This window comes from Arvicanthis niloticus, chromosome 11 (assembly GCF_011762505.2).
Source record: "Arvicanthis niloticus isolate mArvNil1 chromosome 11, mArvNil1.pat.X, whole genome shotgun sequence".
Taxonomy (NCBI): domain Eukaryota; kingdom Metazoa; phylum Chordata; class Mammalia; order Rodentia; family Muridae; genus Arvicanthis; species Arvicanthis niloticus.
The window spans coordinates 56,922,243-56,945,254 of NC_047668.1; the positions used below are offsets into that span (position 1 = coordinate 56,922,243).

General features: G+C 44.3%; 1 protein-coding gene across 1 annotated transcript in view; it reads left to right on the plus strand.

Moving 5' to 3' along the window:
* Xdh (xanthine dehydrogenase) overlaps positions 1-23,012 on the plus strand; it is a 63,376-nt gene that overhangs the window by 39,366 nt on the left and 998 nt on the right. Inside the window, exons 19-35 of the mRNA XM_034514019.2 lie at positions 1,820-1,939; positions 2,760-2,856; positions 4,139-4,263; positions 5,071-5,204; positions 5,605-5,692; positions 5,799-5,885; positions 10,362-10,553; positions 10,685-10,830; positions 11,697-11,778; positions 12,300-12,395; positions 12,921-13,049; positions 13,609-13,683; positions 15,038-15,090; positions 17,141-17,255; positions 18,290-18,355; positions 19,880-20,068; positions 21,562-21,738. Of these exons, the coding sequence (XP_034369910.1) occupies positions 1,820-1,939; positions 2,760-2,856; positions 4,139-4,263; positions 5,071-5,204; positions 5,605-5,692; positions 5,799-5,885; positions 10,362-10,553; positions 10,685-10,830; positions 11,697-11,778; positions 12,300-12,395; positions 12,921-13,049; positions 13,609-13,683; positions 15,038-15,090; positions 17,141-17,255; positions 18,290-18,355; positions 19,880-20,068; positions 21,562-21,738 (1,971 nt within the window). The remainder of the gene's footprint in view (positions 1-1,819; positions 1,940-2,759; positions 2,857-4,138; positions 4,264-5,070; positions 5,205-5,604; positions 5,693-5,798; positions 5,886-10,361; positions 10,554-10,684; positions 10,831-11,696; positions 11,779-12,299; positions 12,396-12,920; positions 13,050-13,608; positions 13,684-15,037; positions 15,091-17,140; positions 17,256-18,289; positions 18,356-19,879; positions 20,069-21,561; positions 21,739-23,012) is intronic.

Sequence of the window (23,012 nt, forward strand, 5' to 3'; positions counted from 1 at the left end):
GTTTTTGCATAATAGGAGACTCCATGCCAAAATGGCAGGAGAACAAGGCTGGTGACTGACTGTATGTGAGTTAACAACAAGATTATAAGGTATAGCATTGAGCGCCTTTACTGAAAGAAAATAGGAATACATTAAACAAGCTAACTAGAGACAGGATCATAAGCCCACCACTAGGTATAGGACAACTCACTTCTATGAGAATTTATTTATTAATTTCAACTGTATGAAAATATGCAATTACAGAGTCTCTGAGCCCTGAACACAGTTGCTACAAATGCGTCACCTGCTGAATAGTTCCCAGATGGTCATTTTATAATTCCAATACTCATTGAAAGTTGCAAATTAGATTCAAGTAGGTGTTGCTGAAGGCTAATAGCCTTTTTTATATTAATGTAAGGGTGAATCAAAGAACAAAATCCTGCAAACACAAGGACTCCCACAGCATCTGAGGAGGAAATTTGTAGTGTCTGGTAGAAGAACAAATTAGTTTATCAATGTCTAGAATCCCAAGAGTGTTGCTAGCATCTTATTTACAAAGAATCAACTGGGTACAAGCAGGTCAGTACTGCAGAAGCCAATACTTAATGGTCCTTTAGAGAGAACTTTCAAAGGATTACATGCTGAGCATTGGTTGATGTTGTTGGAAACTTTGCATCTTAATATGATAAGCTGTATAATCTTTTTTCATGTATTTTCTGGTGAGTATATGATTAAAAATATTCCCAAGGAAGATCCATTTTTGAGTTTATAGAAGGTGGCTCAGTCTTTTACATGCTCTTGCATGAACATGAAGAGCTGAGTTTACATCCCCAGAACCCATGCAAAATATAAGCTGTGGTGGTACACACATGTATAATCTAGACAGGCAAATCCCTAAGGCTCACTGGCCAGTCAGTTTACTAAGCACTGAACTCCAGATTCAATGAGAGATGCTGACCTCCACAAGCATGTGCACATATATACACATGAACATCTACAAGCACATAACACACACACACACACACACACACACACACAGAGAGAGAGAGAGAGAGAGAGAGAGAGAGAGAGAGAGAGAGAGAGAGAGACTAAGAGAGAGAGTGTGTTAAGGGACTGTTTTAATAAAATGAAGCAACAGTCAGTATAAATTGAAAGACAGGTGTTATTATGTCTAAACCAGCATTGTTTGTGATCAGTATCCTTGGAGCATCTAGAGCAGGGTTTCTCAACCTTCTTATGCTGTAGCCTAGTTTTGAGTGCTATGGTGACCCCGAGCCATAAATTTATTTCATTGCTGCTTCATAACTGCAATTTTACTACTGTTACGAATCATATGCAGGATATCTGATATGTGACCCCCCCAAAGGGGTCACCACCCACAGGTTGAGAACTGCTGATCTAGATGAAGCTATGAGACATGAGTGTGGGTTTTGAGATGGAAAGTGGTCTGGTGGAAAGATACTGAAGCTGAGAAACAAGACTGTGCCTCTCATTTGGCTCACGGCAGACAAGAAGAACCACTGTCCATGTTCTATCCTGTGCAACTTCTCAATAAGCTACCAGATTGAAAAATACAAGAATTGGGCACTGAGCTGAAATCTTTCTATTCTGGTGCCAGTGATCTCTATGCCCTTTTCCTGTCACACTGATTCTAAGCTCTTGTGAGGAAGCTCATGGCCTCGATTAGTAGGATCAGGAAATGGAAAGGCCTGAGAGCATTCCTAAAATGTGCTTTGACCAAAGGGTGGGGGTAGGGGCAGCCGTCGGCTTCTCAGAATATCCATAAAGATTTGCTTCCTGATGAATTTTATGGTCTTTAACAACTTGTCTCTGTTCCTAGGTTACTTGTGTTGGGCACATCATTGGGGCTGTGGTTGCTGACACCCCAGAACACGCACAGAGAGCAGCTAGAGGGGTAAAAATCACCTATGAAGATCTTCCAGCCATTATCACAATCCAGGTAACTGAGAAATGGGCTGCTCCTATAGACGAGTGAGCGTCTGCACCCAAGCATTCCTTTGGAGGATTCTCCAGAGAAAGAGTCTTCAACTTGAGTAGCACAAAGAGATTTGACTACAGTTGACAGCAGCTTCCCTTGGTTCTGTTTAACTGACTTTGATTCCTCATATTAACAATCATGTACCAGCATAGCCTGCAAACACCCAGACTCTCACTTTAAGTACAATATTCAAGTCATGAATAATATCCAACATTGCGTTTGAAAATAGGGCTTGTGCTAGATAATTTTGTCCAATTGTAGGCTAATATAGGTTTTCTGAGTTTGCTTAAGGTCAGCTAGTTGAATCTATGTTGTTCACTAAGTATGTTAGATACACCGAATCATTGGCATATGGTATTTTCAGTATGATAGGTTTATTGGGTTGCAACCCTATCGTAAGACAACAATCATCTGTAAGTAGGTTTTAGAATTCCTTCCAGCCCTAGAGTTTTTAAGCTCCAGGAAGCCTTACCTTTCATGATGCTGGGTTCAGTCCACTAATGACCAAGCAGAGCTCCCCAGGCCCCACATTTCAACCACAGTTGATTCCTTTTGGAATTCTCTCCTTTTACAGAATCTCGGAGCTGTCCGTCTCCCACTGAGAAGGACAGAACATGATTCCCTGAGCTCCAGTTGAGAGTGTTTTAGAGTATGAAGGAACTCATAGAGGCATGTTTGTGAGGAAGGCAGGACAGTAATTCAGAAGGACCCTCTCTTTCTGGTCACAGTCACCTTCCTCCCTGGGAGGCCATGTTACTGAAGTGTCTTTTCTGACCCCCAGGATGCTATAAAGAACAATTCCTTTTATGGCCCTGAGATAAAAATCGAGAAAGGAGATCTGAAGAGAGGCTTTTCTGAAGCTGACAATGTTGTCTCAGGTATGGTGGCACCATGCAGCAGAAGGGATGGGGGCATTGGTTTGTGAATTAAATTCTAGAGATAAACTTGGAGGGAGCCCTAGAGAAAGGTAGTGAGTTGACAGCATCTTCTAATATAAGAAACCTCTGGTGTTTGGAATGAAACTGTAGGCAGTTAGCAGGGATGGGACTTCTCCTATTTAAATCCTCATTCTTCCATTTCCGGGCTGGATAGACCCAAGTGATCCTACGTTATGTCTTTGGAAGGCTGTGTAGAATGATTGATAGCCACAGATGTGTCCAGCTTTGGGACAAATTCCCCACTCTCACCAGATGCCAGAAGGTGTTCTTACCCACCCTCTGTGAGCTTCCACCCCTCTACATCCTCCCTGAATTCTAACTCTATGAATTAGGCCCTCAGCTTCCAGCCCAGGCCAAGTCCCCTTTTGACCCTTAGGCCCTGCTAAGTCACTAGCAGACTAACTAGTTCTCTAACAGGACTGGTTGATTTCCTTCTGAAAGATACATTTCCAATCAAGTTCACCAATTTTCCTTTCCTTTCCTTTCCTTTCCTTTCCTTTCCTTTCCTTTCCTTTCCTTTCCTTTCCTTTCCTTTCCTTTCCTTTTCTTACCTTTTCCAAAACTTTACAGTGGTCATCTTAGAAATCCCAAATGCCCAGTGGCTGTGGTGAGGAGACTGTGTCCGGTGTATTTAATGTTGTTCTAAGCTTCCTTGATGGGAGGAGGATTGGATGAACAGACATAACTGTGTCACAGACTGTTAGGACTTTAAGACCCTTTCTCATCCCAGTTGGTCACCAGAGGCGACCGTGAGCAGGTGGTTCTTTGGTGGACCACTTTCCCTTTAGCAAGTGTTCTAGTTTGCTTCTCAGTTCCTGTGATAAAACACTACTTAGGAGCATTTTGGGAAGAAAGGGTTTATTCAGATTACAGGTTCCAGTCCATTCTTGAGGGAAGCCAAGGTGAGACCCTGGCAGCAGGAACTGAGTATGGAGGAACGCTACTAGCCGGCATGCTTTCTTTTGCTTGCTCAGTTACCTTTTTTATACAGTCTAGCCCCACCTGCCCAGGAATGGCACTGCCCACAGTGCAGGCAGGCTCTCCTCTACCAATTAGCAATGAAGAGAGTGCCCCACAGTCATGTCTACAAGACAATCAGATGGAGAAAAATTTTCAGTTGAAGTTCTCAGATGTGTCAAGCTGACAACCAAGATTAGCCACCACAGCAGGCATATCCCTGTACAGATCTGGGCTCATCAGGGGTCTCTCATTGCTTCCCCAGGAGAATTGTATATTGGTGGCCAGGAGCACTTCTATCTGGAGACCAACTGCACCATCGCTGTGCCGAAAGGCGAGGCAGGCGAGATGGAACTCTTCGTGGGCACACAGAACACCATGAAAACTCAGGTCAGCTCAAGGCAGTGGTGGTCATGACAAGAAAGCTCCTAGTGGACCAGGTCGGGAGGTTAGGAAACTGGAAGAGGTAAATACCATATATAGATCCTAAAAGGAACACGAGTATTAGTCTTGGAATCAGATCCTGTCATCGCCAAAGGGGCATTGAACTTGCAGTTTAACTTTCTCAGCTTCCATTTTCTCATGAGTAGGATGGATCTTGTTAGTGTTATTTCATCAATCAGATGCATTTTAGGATCTGCACTAGGACCCAGGAAGTCTTCACTTTTATAATTCTGACGCTATGTGGCCAATGCACATCAAGGTATATCCTGCCCTAATATCTCACTGTTTAAAATCAAGTGTGGGGCTGAGTGATAACCATAGGGACCTCTAGCTTAGCAGGCACAGATATCTATGCATGATATTGTACAAGTAGTATCATGGATACTACTTGTACATGTACTACCTGGAACATGGTAGTAGTTACCAGGGTTTTTGGTATCTACTCTTACCATTCTGACCTAAAAGACCTTGCCAAGGGAGATGATGGTTTTTCTAGCTCTGAATGTATGGTGTTATCTTGCCTTTCTGCTTAAAAAGAAATATCTGAGTTGCCTGAATTCACTCGGCGGTGACCAGTGAGTATTGGACCCTGGCACCAGCGAGCACTGGGAGGTGAGAGAGACTTTTACTTCAGAAATTTTAGAATTTATAGTAATGCTTAGGCCCAGGCATGTTGGACAGGTTGAGGTCAGGCCCCGAAAAAGTCCAGAGGATGTGTCAATGCAAGGTTTTGTTTTGTTTTGTTTTGCATAGAGCTTTGTTGCAAAAATGTTGGGCGTTCCAGACAACAGAATTGTAGTCCGAGTGAAGAGAATGGGCGGAGGCTTTGGAGGGAAGGAGACCCGGAGCACTGTGGTGTCCACAGCAGTGGCCTTGGCTGCATACAAGTGAGTTCCTAGGCTGCCTTCTCCTGCCACAATTAGATTTTCTGAGAAATAGAACAGTGTCAGGATGGCCTTCTAGACCCTCCCCTTGTTGAAAGTAATTGTCCTTACTTTAATTTCTGTGTTTCCACCCCTTGGACATAAGGGCAAGGATACCCTCAGTAGCTTCTTTGTACATTGTATTCACGTCTTATTTTCCCTAAATGGCTGTAAGCTTCCTAGGAGTAAGGCAAGGACTCAGAGCCTGGCATTTCTCGTGTTCTTCAGCATGGTGCCACCATTGCAAAGCTCAATGCATAGACGGAAAGCAAACCTCCATGTTGTTTAGCATCCCAAGACACACAGGCCTTAGGCTGCAGGAGGCTCACAGGTTTCTAACCCTCTTGGTCCCCTGCTGCCCCAGGACAGGCCGCCCTGTGCGTTGCATGCTGGACCGCGATGAGGACATGCTGATAACTGGTGGCAGACATCCCTTCCTGGCTAAATACAAGGTTGTTGATCTTTTCTGTCTCCTTGGGTAGTGTAAGCAGGTGGGATGGATCAGGACAGACAGACAGACGTGGATGTTGTTATTGAGGATGACTCTCCTTCCATCAGGTCGGCTTCATGAAGACTGGGAATATAGTGGCTCTGGAGGTGGCCCATTTCAGCAATGGTGGGAACACCGAGGATCTCTCGCGGAGTGTGAGTAGGATCTGCCTGACCCTGGAGTGACTGGAAGGCCAAGGGTGTGCTGCACAGTTTGTGGGCTTCCTTGCCTATTATTTTTGTATAGCCACCTAACTAAATGCTCCTCACTTGCAGCTTCCAATCCTTGGGCAATCTCTAATGAGAGAATGGTCATATTCTATCTATGATTAGAAACCTGTACTTTCTGTTCAAGATATTTTCCCATGCTAGCCTTGTTATGTATATAGCATCCTCAGGTGTGTGTGTGTGTGTACATGTGTCATGGTACACATGTGGAGGTCTAAGGAGTCAGTTCTCTCCTCCCACTGTCCCATGGGAGACGTGGGACACGTGGTCATGGCAGTGCCTGTGCCACCCTCTGAGTCATCCCACCAGCCTTTGTTCACTCCTTTTAGTTCAGTTTAAAATCTTCCTGACTCTTGATGTAACGTGATTTTCATCATTGATATCTGAAGAAATCCTATATTAACATATAGGCGGTGATGATGTTTTGAGATTTGCATGTTCCTCTCCATCTTAATTAACTATTTTTTTATAATCCAGTGGAAGGCAACAGAGGTGGGTGCCTCATTCCTGCTGTGTGGGATAGAAGTCTTGATTTTACAGTGGTAGAGGCACAGGTAACTCTGTCTGCTGCTGTCAGGGTGGGAATCTAGACATTATAGTGGCTTCCTCAAAATTGAGTCTCTTTTTCAGAATCCTGGTCTCCTAGATAAAATATAAATGTAAAAAACAAAAACAGAAATCTCAGACTCTAGTGGAAACTCAAGTATCCATTTATTAGTTTCAAAGGAAAACAGGCAAGCAACCTGGAGGCCAGTGTGTTTGTCTCTGTTCTATTGCTGTGAGGAAACTCCATGACCATGGCGATTCTTATAAAGGAGGACATTTAGTCGGGGCTTGCTTACAGTTTCAGAGGGCTAGTCCATTATTTTCAGGGCAGGGAGCATGGTGGAATGCTGGTAGGCAGGATGCTGGAGATGTAGCTGGGAGTTCTATATCCAGATCCACAGGCCGCAGGAAGAGAAAGATACTGGTCTTAGCTTGGTCTTTTGAAACCTCAAAGTCAGTGACACACTTCATCCAATAAGGCTATACCTACTCCAGCAAGGCCACATCTCTTAATCCCTCCCAAGTAGTGCCACTTCCTCATGACTAAACATTCAAATATATGAGCCTATAGGGGCCATTCTTATTCAAATAACTGTATCCAGCTACTACTGGGAGGAAGGAGATGGAAAGAGCAAGAGAGAAGGTAATGTGTTCCGAGTCGAGGTCTGGGAAGCATAGAGTATTGTAATTATGAACATACAGCAGCTGTGGCTCCAAGCCTGCTAATGTCTGACTAGCAACTGAACAGCAGGGCTTCAGTGAGGGCCTTGGTTACTTATTAGGCCCTTGACACCATCCAGAAGGAAAGTAAGAAAGTGGTCTTTCCTGGTAAGTGAGAGTGAAAGTCTAGGGTCTTATGTGCTTCTCAATGGCTTTATATAGGATGTGGGTAGGGCTTTATAAATGGCTACAGGTAGCCAGTGGTGAGTCTTAGATCCATACCTGACCTTCTCTGATATCACCCCAAGAAGAGTGTTGGGGCATCCCATTGTAGCCTCATGAACATGAAAGCATAGGTTTCTGATGAGATTTTGCAGATATGAACATAGAAATGGGGTCACAACTTGTGTGTGTGTGTGTGTGTGTGTGTACATTCAGTTGGAGTATAATATTTAATGTCTTGGACCTTTTCTAGGCTACCTTTTATTGACCGTTTGGATAGAAAAAACAGGATTTAAGGGGGTGATCCTTTTTAGTCTCTATAATCATTGGCATTTTTAGATTCCTGACCTTCATAAAGAATTGAGGTGGTTTAGAAGCATAACAGAACACCCCAAACCTTGAAATTTTAGAACTCCTTTTTTTAGAATATTTTGTATCACTGCTGACTTAGAACATATCTATTATCTACGGTCTATCTATTATCTATCTATCTATCTATCTATCTATCTATCTACTATCTATCATGTATCTATTTATAATATATAATTAATCTATCTATAATCTATCTATAATCTATCATTGATCTATTATTTATATATCATTTATCTATTATCTGTCATATATCTATAATCTATCTATATTGATCTATCATCTATCTAACATCTATCATCTATCAATCTATTATCTACTCATCACTATCTATCTATCTATCTATCTATCTATCTATCTATCTATCTTCTTAATGATACTGGTTTGGCTGGGCCAGGTCCTCATACTGTGTATTAATGCTGAGTATCTGTCAGGATAAAATCTTGAGTAATGTCAGACATGGTCCTTGGGTATTTCTGTATTTAGCTCTCGCTGAGGCTCTTTGAGCCACAAATGGCAAGGATAAGCCCAGCAGCTGTGTGCGTGGCTCACTTTGCCACAGCTTTGGCAGATGAGCTTGGAATAATTTAAGTGTTAAAAAATTAGCTGGTAAGTTCAGAAAGATGGTGTTCACTGGGCAAAGGTGCTTGGCACCAAGCCTGGTGAATTGAGTGTGATCCTGGCATCTACTTGGTGGAGGGAAGTTGTTCTTGACAGTTGTCCTTTGACCTATACTTGTGTGCTGTGACACACGCACTCAAGTAAACCAGTAAGTATAGTTTAAAATGAAGTAGAAAAAAAGGAAGTAAGTAGAGGTAATGGATGAAATAAATCAATTGTGAGAATTGTCAAATTTATGTTTATGGTGGTACTTTTAAAAAGCTGTTATCCTAATTTTATGACCACACTGGTTTTACATGTTTAGATTTCTATTTTTAAAGTAACATTTTAGAAAAAAATCAGGTTTCCTGTTATGCCTTTTGGATCCCCCTCTATGCTAGGGTCTAATTAGTTCAGTTAGAAAACTTTACACTCCAGACCTACTATTACAAATGTTCAAAAAGAGGAAGTATTTCTAGTGTTTTCACCATGTGTAACATGTTTTGGTGTTTTAAAGTAAATCAGGTTGACAAGCAGGCAGTAGTTACCCCCAAAGATCGTAAAATCTTGTAATTCAATTCCATAAATATGTTTTGAGGACATAGCCCTAGGTGGTAGCACAAAGAGGCTATAAACACAATGGGTGAGAGAAACAGAGGAAGAAAAGAAAGAGAGAGAGAGAGAAAGAGGGAGGGAGGGAGGGAGGGAGGGAGGGAGAGAGAGAGAGAGAGAGAGAGAGAGAGAGAGAGAGAGAGAGAGAGAGGAAGGGAGGGAGGGGAGGAGTTGGTAAGATTGTAAAAGCAAGCAAAAATGGACTTGAGACAGAGGGACAGGAAAAGCAATTTACTTCTGGGAAAGTGAAACTACACTTGGGGAAGGAAATTCAAACCCAAATGAAAGACACAAGCATCTGGTTTTTCAGGAGGGTTCAACACCATTCAGGAGGATTGGGCAGAGAGAGAGAGAGAGAGAGAGAGAGAGAGAGAGAGAGAGAGAGAGAGAGAGAGAGAGAGAGAGAGAGAGAGAGAGAGATGCTGTAACACTAGACCAGTCCAGGAATGAAATGAGCTCTTGTGAATTCAAACTACAAGAGAGGTTGAAAGGAACTCAATGGCTCTCCCCCAGAGAGAAAATACCGTGCAGACAGAAAACAAAATAAAAAAAAAAATTGAGAACCAGCCCAGGCAGTCCAAATAATTGACATCTCAGGGAAAAAAAAAAACAAACCAGTGGCAGAGGCTATCAAGAAACAAAATAAACTGCATACACACATATACACCATCTAATAGACATCAATTTTAAGATTTAAAAAAGGCAATTTGCAATAAGCACAAATACAGGAAAATAGACTAACTGTGAAGTTTAGAAAGCTGGAGACTGAGTTTTAGAAGGTGAAAACACAGTTCTTTGCAGACCTGAAAAGCTGTCTATTGTTCCTCAGTGTTGAGGAACTAGAACATATCAGTAAAATGCTTTCAAAATATAGCAGGAAATTAGTTAATTTCCAATCCAGAATTTTATTCAGAGTCAGTTAAGAGGGAGAACACAGTAAATACAACCACTTTTTTTTTTTTAAAAAAAAAATTAAAATATAGTTAAATCGTTTCCTTTTCTTCTATCCACCCCCCCTCCCCCATTTAAACCTCTTGCACTCTTTCAAATTCATGGCCATTTTTAAAAATGTTGAATTACACACACACACACACACACACACACACACACACACACACATTGTTTTAAAGGTACAGTGGGTCACACAAAATCAATTTGTTTTTGAAAGAGGCCATCAGTGAGTTAAAGCTGGAGGTCCTGGGAAGGATTCCCAGGTGAGAAGCTGGGCTGGCACCTACATAGGAGGGTAAGTTGTTCTAGGAGAGAATCAACATGGGCCTGAGGTAGAGCTGTTGACGGCCAGCCTAGGTAAGATAGGCTTGTGCACAGGTCTTTAGCTGATGCTTGAACCAATGGATTTGCCTGTGCTATGCTTTTTGGTTTCTTCTGCCTCAGATAATGGAACGAGCTCTGTTCCACATGGACAACGCCTACAAGATCCCCCATATTCGAGGCACAGGGAGGATTTGTAAAACTAATCTGCCCTCCAACACAGCCTTCCGAGGCTTTGGGGGTCCTCAGGGGATGCTAATCGCAGAACACTGGATGAGTGAGGTTGCTGTAACCTGTGGGCTGCCTGCAGAGGAGGTGAGCTGCTCTCACTAATGGTGGGTAAGCCCTTTTGGGGCAAAGAGCTACTCTTACATGGGGCATTCCCTGAGGCAGGCACTGCAGAGGGACCAGAAGCTGACAAGACCTAATCGCTCTCTCTTGTACAGGTACGAAGGAAGAACATGTACAAAGAAGGGGACCTGACTCACTTCAACCAGAAGCTGGAGGCGTTCACCCTGCCCAGGTGCTGGGATGAATGCATTGCAAGCTCCCAGTATTTTGCACGAAAGATGGAAGTGGAGAAATTCAACAGGTAAGCCTCGGGTGGGGAGTTTGCTGTCCTGATGCTCTGTTGCTTTGCTGTGGTCCAGCCTTTCCACTGTTCCCAAATAACAAGCTGATGGTTTAAGGGTCAACTTCTGAGACTGCTGAACCTGCCGGCTCATTGACAGTTTTCTCTTTAATATCTGTGGATGATCTTAGGCCAGGAACAAGGAACCCTGCCTTCATTCAGCATCAGAGAAATCCATTGAGGTTCATCTGTATCCATTTTTGTGCCTCCTGAGAGTATCATTACTGAGAGCATTGGTTGGGGGCCAAGGACACCACAGCTATGAGCCTACCTTTGAAACTGGCAAATGTGTTTGACTTTGGCAGTCATTCAGTTTCTCTGAAGTGGGCCTCAGTTTACTCATCTATAAAGTGGGAATGACTATATTGGTTCTGTCTTCTCCACAGTTATTTGTTTGAATAAAAATATAGAGAATGCATTGTTATCTTCCTCCTCAGGACAAGGGCAGTCGAAGGTCATTAGGACACACTGTCTAAATTCGATTTTTACTTAGGGAGGAAATTTGATAGTACTCTGATGTCTGTGTCACCTATAATGGAAGACCAGAGACCTAGATTCGCACCAGTCTCACTTTTGTCTACTCTATGACAATGACTGTGTAAGTGGCTTCAAGGATGTCCCGTTCTGACTTAATACAAGGGTGATAATGGAAATATACCCAACTAGACATAAACATATATTCTATAAGAAGGCTCTTTTCAGACCAGGCTGGGTAGCACACACTTTTAATGCCAGCACTTGGGAAGCCCAGGCAGGCAGTCATCTGTGAGTTCTAGGCCAGAAAGGTCCACAGAGTGAGACTTTGAATGTCTTTTTTTCCTTTCCAGGGAGAATTGTTGGAAAAAGAGAGGGCTGTGTATAATACCGACTAAGTTTGGAATAAGCTTCACGCTTCCTTTTCTGAACCAGGTAATTGCTTTAGGTAACTTGGCCATGCCCTCTGGATTGGGACACTATTACTGATTTTGGCTTTTTTTTTTTTTTTTTTTTTTTTTTTTTTGATAAAAGAAATCTCTCATCACTGGCCTGACTAGGAGGCTCTCTCTTCTGCTGAAATAAAATAAAATTTGCATATCCCTACTAGAGTAGTGTGTGAAGGAGGGATTAGATGGGGCTCTGGGGTCAACCTTCTAGTTTTTGCCCTTCATGGTTATAAGACTATACACAGACACTCGGCTTCTTCATTCTCTTTCTTCAGGCATAGCATAGGGACAGAGAGAAGTGACCTATTTCCTATGACTCCTGAAGGGTTACTTAACTAAATAATGAGGTTTACACTGCATAATTTTTGCCTGGGTCTTTAAAAAAAAAAAAAAAAAAAAAAACTAAATCGTGGGGGATGGTCTTCTTCCTGGGCTCCATATCTTCAGTTTCAAAGCTTGAGCTGAGTCAGGATTTACCAAATGTCGTGTGGCCTTCTCCTTCCTTAGGGAGGTGCTCTGGTCCACGTGTACACTGATGGGTCGGTGCTGTTGACACATGGAGGTACTGAGATGGGTCAAGGCCTTCACACCAAGATGGTTCAGGTAAGAAGCCTGGGGACCATGCCTGGGATATCTGGTGTCCAGAAAGTTGCTGAGTGAAGCTGAGCAGTGTGATGTGCCAAGAGAAGCAACAGGCCTGACAGCACATTGACAAATAGCCGTGACCAGTCTTCTCCCCTCTTATCTGTGCTAAAGGATTGACTAGACAACCCCCACCCCATGATATCTCCATTACCAAGAGATCCCTGTGTGTATGAAAACAGCTCATTGTTTCAACTCGGTGAGACCTCACAGGGGAGTTGGGCTAATGGTGCTGGATCAGATCGCAGTTGGAACATCTGCTTGGCTCTTGAGGTTTATTCAGACTTAAAAAGAAATTCCAGTATTTGCTTAAAACAGGCTTATAGATGTCTTAGCCAACCAGACCCTACAAAAAGTGTTCCTTCAAACCCAGCCAGGTGTGACAACATTCCAGAATCAACAGGACAGAGCTTACACGATTGGGAAGAGGGCAGCCAAGTTCCACGGTAACCTCTTCCCCATAGAGTGATGTCGCCTTTGTTGCAGGTGGCCAGCCGAGCTCTGAAAATCCCCACTTCCAAGATCCATATAATGGAGACAAGCACTAACACTGTCCCCAACACCTCTCCCACGGCTGCTTCTGCCAGCGCTGACATCAATGGCCAGGCCATTTATGTAAGTGAGGAGCCTAGGGGAGCCTGAGCAGTGGAGCATGGGCTCTGGGTTGGGGTCTAAGAGGTTCCCTTGATGGTCTGTAATCAGATCTTTGGCTATGGTCATGACTTCATTCTGCTGAGAGGAGGATGCTCTTCCTCCATATGCCCAGCTAATAGAGAAACTCAAGGCTAATCATGTCTGTCAAAGCCAGGAGAGTTGGGTCCAGAGTTGGAAGGGGATTGGAATGAAAGCAGTGGCTTCTGGGAAGGAATACTAGCCACAAGAGAGTGGGTTAAAATTGATATTTGCCTTTTGGGTTGGCTGGATCCCAGATACTTGCTTCTTTCTCCTATGAGAGATATCCTCAAACAAGGAGCATGCTAGGGGAAGCTACCTCCATGGGTGCCCATCAGAAGTGTCCTCTCTGTCAGCCTAGGCATGGTGTCAGGAGGGCTCTCTAGACAAGGGCCAATGGTAGCCTACTGTGCAGGCCATTGAGCTGTGCAGGTGGTTTGGGTGTCACGTGGTACAGAGGGCAGAGCACTGATGTGTCTGATGTCTGGTGGGGTTCCTCTAGGAAGCGTGTCAGACCATACTGAAAAGGCTGGAACCCTTCAAGAAAAAGAAACCCAAAGGCTCCTGGGAGGACTGGGTAAGTCTGAGCTGGTCCAAGCTGCTTTTTGCAGAGGAGAAGTCCATCAGCTATAGCAGGGCTTCTGTCCCTACCTAACACATGTAGGAGGTGATGACCTAGTCACCTACATGTAGATGGTGAGCTCTGTCTGAATCACAGGGCAGGAACAAGCTCATGCCTGTGGAGATTAGGGCCCTGGCCCCTCTAAGCCTTAAAGGATGGATTGTCTGCCTTAAGCACCTTCATATGATGGCTTGGCTCACCCAGGTATGAATCTACAAATATGTCAGCAGGCCCAAGGAGGTGCATCTTCTTAAAACTCCATGTCTCTGAGGGCCTCCCTGGCAGTCCCTCCTCTCACTCAATTTTTGAATCTAGGGCAACCGAAATGTCATCCATGAGAGAGATCTAGATGTCCCATTTGATGCCAGGAATCATAGAACAGAAAATTCCAATAAGAACAAGCCTGTTTACCAGAATCCTTTCTACACTAGATGTGGGCATGCAAAGAATTCTCAGAGGTATTGCATGCCTGTCATCCCAGGTAGAGGCAGAGGGATCATGAATTAGAAGTTGGCCTGAGCAATGTAGAAAGACACTGTCTCAGGAAGCCAAGGGGTGGGGATACAGCTCCATGTAGAACAGTCACCTGGGATATGCAAGGTCCTAGGTTCAACTTCTAGTAGTGCAAAACACACACACACACATGTACACACATATGTACATACATGCACACATGTATACACAGGCACACATGCACACATGCACATGTATGCATACACACATACATACATGTACACACATGCACACACAGGCACACTTGCACATGTATGCACACACACACAAGGAGAGGGAAGTATCAAAATGGGACTGTACATGAACCAAATGGTAGAACAACCCATTTCACCAGATTCAGAGAAAACAAGCTACCGTGCCACGTCTGCTCTTTTACAAGGCCTGTCTGATCTTAACTTCCGTTTCCACACTCCTGTCCTTACCTACCATATGCACGAAGACTGCTCAGCTGTAATTTAATTCTGGTGGTTTGTGCATAGGTTTGCCAGGCAATTGGAATATTTTTCACAACAGCCTTGGTGATTATTTTTTTTTTCACTCAACCTGTGAAACTCTTTGTCCTGTGCTATCAGCGATGTAGTCCAGTATCCATTATGAGCAGATAACACAGATAAGTAACCCACAGTCACCAACGTATGTATTATATTACATGCCTAGGATAGATGCTAGGTCAAAAATTGTTTTCTCTCAGCCTTTAGTTTTCTCATCTGCAATATGGGAATAATGATAGCTTAGTAGTGGGCTGGGTCTTTAGAAACCACAGTTGTCTCTTCCTGATGGCCATTGTCTTTCTCAGGTCATGGATGCCTACACTAGTGCAGTGAGCTTGTCTGCTACTGGGTTTTACAAGTGAGTATGATCCTCGTCCTGCCCATTCCCGAGTGCTGACAACTCTGAGTGCTGGTTAGCCCATGGCCAGATGAAATCAGCGCCCCTAAAACCTTCATCACGTCAGTGGGACTCATGCTGGTCTCATTCAGTCTAAAGATGCTTTGTTATGTACAATTACCAAGTCTGAGGGAACGAACACAGGAACTGCTGCTGTATTAGAAGACCTCAGTTCCAGACCTTTGAGTATGCTGTTTCCTAGAAGAAGGATGAGTCTGTCCCACATTCTACAGGATGTGGCACTGAGCTGTACCATGACAGGTGTTCGGGCAACCTGTGTGTTTCTTTGTGCAGAACACTGGATTTCTTCCTAGTGACTTTCCCTCAGGAGAACAGGAGGATTTCGAGTCTGTGATCTCCTTACCACATACAGAGTATGGTGGGACTCTATTAGTGCAGCGAGGGACGGAAGGGAACATATACATTGGATACTCTTAAAATTGTGTCACTGTGTGGTTAGCTAGAGACCTGTCCCATTCAGATTTGGAGTTATAAAAAGATACAATTGTAGCTACTGTCCTATTGCTATGGTAAAAGGCCCTGGCAAGAATAACGTATGGGAGAAGGGGTTAGCGCATAAGTGTAGGTTATAATCCATCGTTGCAGTAGCGGGAGCTTGCATGACTGGGTCAGAGCACATCGGCCGTCAGGAGCAGAGAAGAAGCATCTGTGCTCACTTACACTCAGCTCTCCTCCTTCCCTCACATATGGTCCAGGGCTCAGCCCATGACATGATGATTCTCATTCAGGATTTTTTTTTCCCACTTCAATTAACCAAACCAAGAACATCCCTCACCCTCAGGCTGGACCAATCTAAACAGTCCCTCACTCTAGCCAGATGATTCCGGATGGTATCAAGCTGACCATTAAAATCAGCCTCACCATGTTTCTGGGAAATTTAACTTAAAGCCTTCCAAGTTTGATTTAAAATGTCTTGAATGAATATGTGGTATCATGAGCTACATCACACGCACGCGCGCACACACACACACACACACACACACACACACACACACACACACGCACTCCAGTAAGGCCACACCTCCTAATAGTGCCACTACCTATGGATGAGCATCCATGCTATGGGGGTCAAACCTATTCAAGCCACCACGATCACCTTAGCTAAACAAGATGAAGTCAGAGGTAACAAACAGTGAAGTTTCTCCAGGGTTGAGTCTTGTCCCTCAGCCTGTGTTAGTTTGGTTAGAGGGTGAGTTCTGGTCATAACACCTCACATTATTTCTATGCAGCATATTTTATATGTATGTAAGTATTATATACATGCACTACACATAGTCACATAAACATACGTTATCTACTAAGTGTATGTACAATATATAATTACATGGTTGTGCTGTATTTTAACCTCTGGGTGTGTGAGTGCCCGTTTATATGGTTCATATATTATGGCAATTGTACAGGGCACTCAGACACAGAAAAGGACACACACACACAACATAACATTTGTATCTCTTAATAACATTTTTCTCAAATCACTTGTTGAAGTTCCAAAGGGGCCAGGAGATGGGAGGACCTCGGGGATGCTTCCAGGTTGGTATGAGACCCTGCTCTTGTGACCTTTCACCTGGGCAGGCAGGTGAGCTTGTGAGAACAGTCCAGTACGGTCCCATTCAGAGCCTCAGTGCTGAGACCTTGGATTCTGGCTTACTCACTCACTTTTAGGGGGTGATTTCACATCCCCCACGAGTCCTGGCATATCTGTCTCTGTCATCACTACCATGCAGAAAGCAACATGCTTCCGCTAAATGCTGCCAGGTTGTACAGAACGCTTATACCGTGGCTTTGGAGGAATGAAACATAAGCAGAATGCTCTGGAATATCTCATTTTCATGAAAAGTTCAGATTATTAGAAATGCGTGGGCTTTGGAGAAGGATGGCTGAGTGGAAAAATAAGACCTTTAGGACTTACAGATTTATGGGGCAAAACATGTGTATGAAAAGGGTTGGGTTTGTCTAACACACATAAACCTTTTTCTCTTTTCTCTTCCAGGACACCCAACCTTGGCTACAGCTTTGAGACAAACTCTGGGAATCCCTTCCACTATTTCAGTTATGGGGTGGCTTGCTCTGAAGTAGAAATTGACTGCCTAACAGGGGATCATAAGGTAAGACATTTGCAACATGTTAGCCTAAGAAAGAAGAGAAGAAAAACGATTGAATTGCAATCTGAATGGCTGGCCCAGGCCTGCTCTCTGGTTAGGAAATAAGCCTAACACTGGAGGCAGGGGATTGCTCCGTGAGGGCCAGAGAGCACATACTGTAGATCTGAGCCCTGTAGTTTCTGCCTCCGCCATTTGACTTTGCTGTAGTGAAAGCTGCCAAGTGGGACTGTGTGGGACTGTGCGGGACTGTGCAGCAGGGACTGTGTGGGACTGTGCGGGACTGTGCAGCAGGGACTGTGTGGGACTGTGCGAGACTGTGAGGGACTGTACGGGGCTGTGCAGGGCTGTGCGGGACTGTGCAGCAGGGACTGTGTGGGACTGTGCAGGACTGTGCGGGACTGTGCAGCAGGGACTGTGTGGGACTGTGTGGGACTGTACGGGGCTGTGCAGGGCTCTGTGGGACTGTGCTCCAGAAAGGATTACTTCTGCCCACTGAAGTTCAAACTGAAGATAATTTTTCTGTGGCACAAATATCTTCTCAGTCATTTTTTTTTTTTTTTTTTTTTAGTTTTTTCTTATTTGGGGGAGGAAACCCAGGGACCCATGCATACAAGGCCAGCAATCTACCAGCTAAATTATGCCCTCAGCCCTTTGGCTATTTAATAATGTAGCTATTACCGTAGAGACTATAAAACCAGCATGCTTTGGATTCAGCCACAATATACTTTGTTGACTGCTTTCTCACAGATCTGCCCAGACTCAGATTCAAAGCTCCAATCCCTGGAGACTTTCTTACCACTCATGTATGGATGTGTAGCAAGATCAGCTCTGACCCGCCTTTTACTTAGCTGCTAAGATCTCAAATGTCAGCTTCGATAGTGGCAGTCCAGGTGTGGTGGGAAGCCCTGTTTCAGCCTGCTCAGGGCTCCGTGCTTGAGAACGTGGTATTTGGATTGGGATTTACAGTCTAAAAGTTATCAAAACACAAAGTGGGATTTCAGGTATTCTGTTCTTCTCAAACTGTTTTCCATCCACAGAATCTCCGTACAGATATCGTCATGGATGTTGGTTCCAGCTTGAATCCTGCCATTGATATTGGACAAGTAAGGTCTATGGGAGATCAGGGTGGTAACAGAGTAAATAGGCCAGCAGTGCCCACCCCACCCTGCTAACCGAAGGTCAGCAGCTACACAGCATGGCATCATTTTTAAGCAGGCAGAGCCTCATTCTGAGTAAGAGTTAGATTGATGACCATTCATCCAGCTCTGAAAGCAGAAAACAAATAAATATACATTAACCTGGAAAGGGAAGCCACACACCCCAGACACCAATATGGTGCGTGAGGAAGCATTAGATGCTCACATGTCACACATGCATAACACACACACACACACACACACACACACACACACACACACACACACACAGATATACACATACACACATAGATATACACATACATATACATACACACACTCATACACACATAGATACACACATACCCCCCCCCACACACACAGGAGACAAAAAAGGAGGGAGCATGGGAGGAGGGGTAGAAGGAAGGAGGAAGGAAGGGAGGGAAGGAGAGGGGGTAGAGAGAGAGAGAGTTTGAGTGCCTGGGAGTGAACACAATGGGAAGGGCAATAGAGACTGGTGTTGATTCCTAGGCAGTAGGGTTTGAGGTCAGAAAAACTGGCTGCTTCCCCATTGCCCACTGACCCAGCACATTAGATAAATTACTTTCTAGGAAGTAAATGGTTCTGAGACTGGGGTGGTAGAGGGATCTGCCAAAAGGCATGAGCTCAACCATGAGCAGGAAAAGAATTTCTCAAATAAAAACCATTTTTTTGGAAAATATGAGATTCATAGAATAGGTCAAGCTGGAGAAGACAAGAGGGAGAGATTGCAATTTGAGATAGATGCATCTGATAGAAAATATGAGTACATTTCTAAAAAAATATAAAAGCCTAATTTACTCTTTAGTCATCATACGTACACACACATACACACACACACAAGGTCTGCTTGGGAAGTGCCCTCTGTAGGCAGGCATTGCATCAAGTACTATGGATACAAAGATTATCGACAGTGCCCTCTTGTGTTTGCTCATCCCTGGCAGTGCCAAATATCATTCTTCTGACTAGGGATGGGAGGGCAGATGGGGACCAGCATAGTGTAGAGGATGCCCTAGATCTATAAGTCTTAGTGGGGACACTTCCTCCCAGAAGACAGGCAGGGGTGGGAGCCGAACAAGACCGGAGGTAAATTTCAAAGGGTTTACTACTCCAGAAATCCCTCCTATGAGCTTGGTTCGTGGTGTTGGATCACCAGTGGTAAGATGGAGACAGCACCTCGATCCACACAGTGGCAGGTTTTAGAGAGAAATGGTACCTACCACTCTGCTGACACGTTCTGAGCAGAGGCATGTTCTGCTTCAGACCAAGTTCAGTGACCAACAGATAGGTATGCCTTGGTACTGTGGTAAGAGCCAGGCAGGAATTTGAAGGCTGTTTTAGCCCCCTTCCAGGCCCCAACTATGTATGTCAGGTTTTGTATATATTGTAATCATCAATATCTGTCCTGGGACCAGAGGGAGGGTGTAACCATGGTCACCTTCTGTCCTGCAGGTGGAAGGGGCATTTGTCCAGGGCCTTGGTCTCTTCACTATGGAGGAGCTGCACTACTCCCCTGAGGGGAGCCTGCATACTCGTGGCCCCAGTACCTACAAGATCCCTGCATTTGGCAGCATCCCCATTGAGTTCAGAGTATCCCTGCTCCGGGACTGCCCCAACAAGAGGGCCATTTATGCATCCAAGGTACTGTGGCTATGTGCTGCCTTCTAACCTCCAGGATGGGAGACCACTGCGGGGGCGGGGGGGGAGGAGTTTTAGTCACCCACCTGGTGGGTCTTCAAGGGATCCCTCTGAAAGAAGGGAGAGGATTGGCACTGGCCTTGGTAAGGCAGCAGAGCTGAGAACCGAAGGAACTGGGCTGAAGAGGACACATCCTGATCCTGTTGACTGAAGCAGGCTCCTTTAGCAAATCTTATGGATCAAAGTCTGATCTATGCTGCTCTCCGTGATACATCATGGTCCTTGATCCTCAGAGATGATTTCATAGATACAGCATAAACACAGCATCTCCGTGTTCTTGTGAGAATATGCAAGTTCACTGCAGAGGAGGGGAGCATCTTCCAACACATTCTGTCATCCCTACTAGTTGTTGAGATCCAACCTTAAAACGGCATTAACAAGGCTGGGGAATTATGCACAGAGAGCTTCCTTTATTCCTATCCATAAAAAACACAGACCACAGATGAGAATCATCCTAGCTTATCAATGTAGTCCTGTGTCTCTTGAGGAAGGAAAAACCATGACTTGTAGCTGATGAAGTATTTTCTCAAGTCATTGTTCACTATTCTGTTGAGGATGGGTAGGGTCTGGAACACATTGTCACCTTGGCCATGGGTTCTTACAAAGTACCATGTGTTAGGGTCACTAGATTCATGAGAAAAAATGTATCTCTGGGGATTCTAACCCCAGAAATTTTGATTCTGTAGTTCAAGGAGGCAGAACCTCAAAACATACATTTTAATAAGTATCCTTGGTGATTCTGATGCAGGTGGTTTTCCATCTATGCCTCATGGGGAAGAAAAGCCAACCTGTATCAGGAGGTACACGTAATCCTAGCAGATTAGTACATGTAATTACAGCGCACATTTAACATTGCTGTCAAGGATGCAGATAGACTATTCCCCTGGGCCAGTAACTGAGGGAGAAGCTAAAACTCATGCCAAGTTTTTGATCTATAAAACAGTAGCCAGGCTTGGTGGTGCACACGTGTAATCCTGGCCTTTCAGAGGCTGAGATAGGACAATTTCTAAAAGTTCAAGGACAGCCTGGGTTATATAGGGAGTACCAAGGCCAGGCAGGGCTTCATAGTCAAACCCTGTCTCAGTAATAAGAAAAATGATTATTTAATATAACTTTCAAAGATATATCATATAATTATTTAATGTGCATTTTATGGTATTATCAGAGCAAATTACATAGCATGAACTAAAAAAAAAAAAAAAAACCTCTTATGAAGATCAGTCATTTAAGAAATGGTTTCTCGGGCCTTTATTAGTTTTGGCTGCCTCCTTTTGGCTTCTTTGCTGGGGTCCCATCAGTACTGGGTGGAGTTGTTCATGGGTATCACTTGACATCCATCTCAGTGCAGGGCTCGTAGCCTGGCCTCCCGGGTCTGTGTGATGATGTAGTCTGGAGCTACTCTAGTTGATTCTCTGTTCTATGTTCCATCCATTCAGGCTGTTGGGGAGCCGCCTCTCTTCTTGGCTTCTTCTATCTTCTTTGCCATCAAAGATGCCATTCGGGCAGCCCGAGCTCAGCATGGAGATAATAACGCAAAACAACTTTTCCAGCTAGACAGCCCTGCCACTCCGGAGAAGATCCGGAACGCTTGTGTGGACCAGTTCACCACCCTGGTAGGATACTTCAACAAATTCCCATTTCACCCTGGGGTAGACAGGCGCTAACTGGCAGACCTGAGGAGAAGGTACTACAGGGAAAAGAAATGTCAGCCTCTGTTTCACCCGGGTAGGCTTGGGTCAAGGATTACCTTCCCTGAGCCATGTGTGACACTTAGTTGAACTTCCAAGAGAATAATGAAGACCCCCTTTGAAGTTGCCGCTTACACATGGGCTTCTTTCTCAGTGGGAGGGATGAGGGACCTACAGCCATTTGTTACCTGGAAATGTCATCATTTCCAGCTGGCTTCAGGTAACGGATAAATCTGCAGAACAGCCCAGTCTTTGCTGCTAATCACTATCATCTGGGTGACTCCTCTGTTAAAACGCCATGTGAGGCGCTGTGGAGAGGGAAGGGGAAGGAATAACATGCTTGATTAATGATGTTTCTTTCAACATTACCATTTGTGCTCCTGATACTGGGGACATAGATATGCTCAAGGACTTTGCAGCCTTTTGGGAAACCAGATGGCCACATTATGTGGTGACTGATTCCCACCCTGGAGGGGCATGTAGTAGGGCAGTGGTCCTCAACCTGCCTAACACCACACCCTTTAATACAGTTTTGATGACTCCCAACCATAAAATTATTTTCGCTGCTACTGTAATTTTGCTACTGCTATGAATTTTAATGTAAATATCTGATATGCAGGATATCTGATATGCAACCCCCTAAGGGGCCATATCCCATAAGTTGAGAACTGCAGTAGTAGAGGAATTCTATGGTTCTCAGAATTTCTTTGGGAAGTTCCTCCGTTTTACTTTTGGTGGATGATGCCAAGCGAAAGGAGAACACGCTAGGAGCACTATTTCCTCCATGGGATCTCAGTACTAGCTTAGCCCACATTGTGTGATACGGTAGCTATGCACAGAAAACACTTATTATACTTAAAATGTCTGTTGGATTGGCAGATGGGTGGATTTTGACATTTCATAGTCTTTGGGTTTATAGGTAAAGTGAGTACTTATTGCCTCTAATATGACAGGCATGAGGAATGGCTAGGAGAGGCCTTGTGGCAAGAAAATCTGCCACCCAGACCTCTATGCTGAGAGTGAAGGAGACAGATACATTCCCAGGTAGGCCATTCTCAAGCCTGCTGATAGCTTTAGCTTGGAGGTGAGAACTGGAGCACATGTCTTATGCAGTGAAGCTCTCATGGCTGTGGTACTTCCTACAACCCAGAATCCACCGTAATACCATTGCTGATGGTTACCCAAGCCCTGCATCTTTA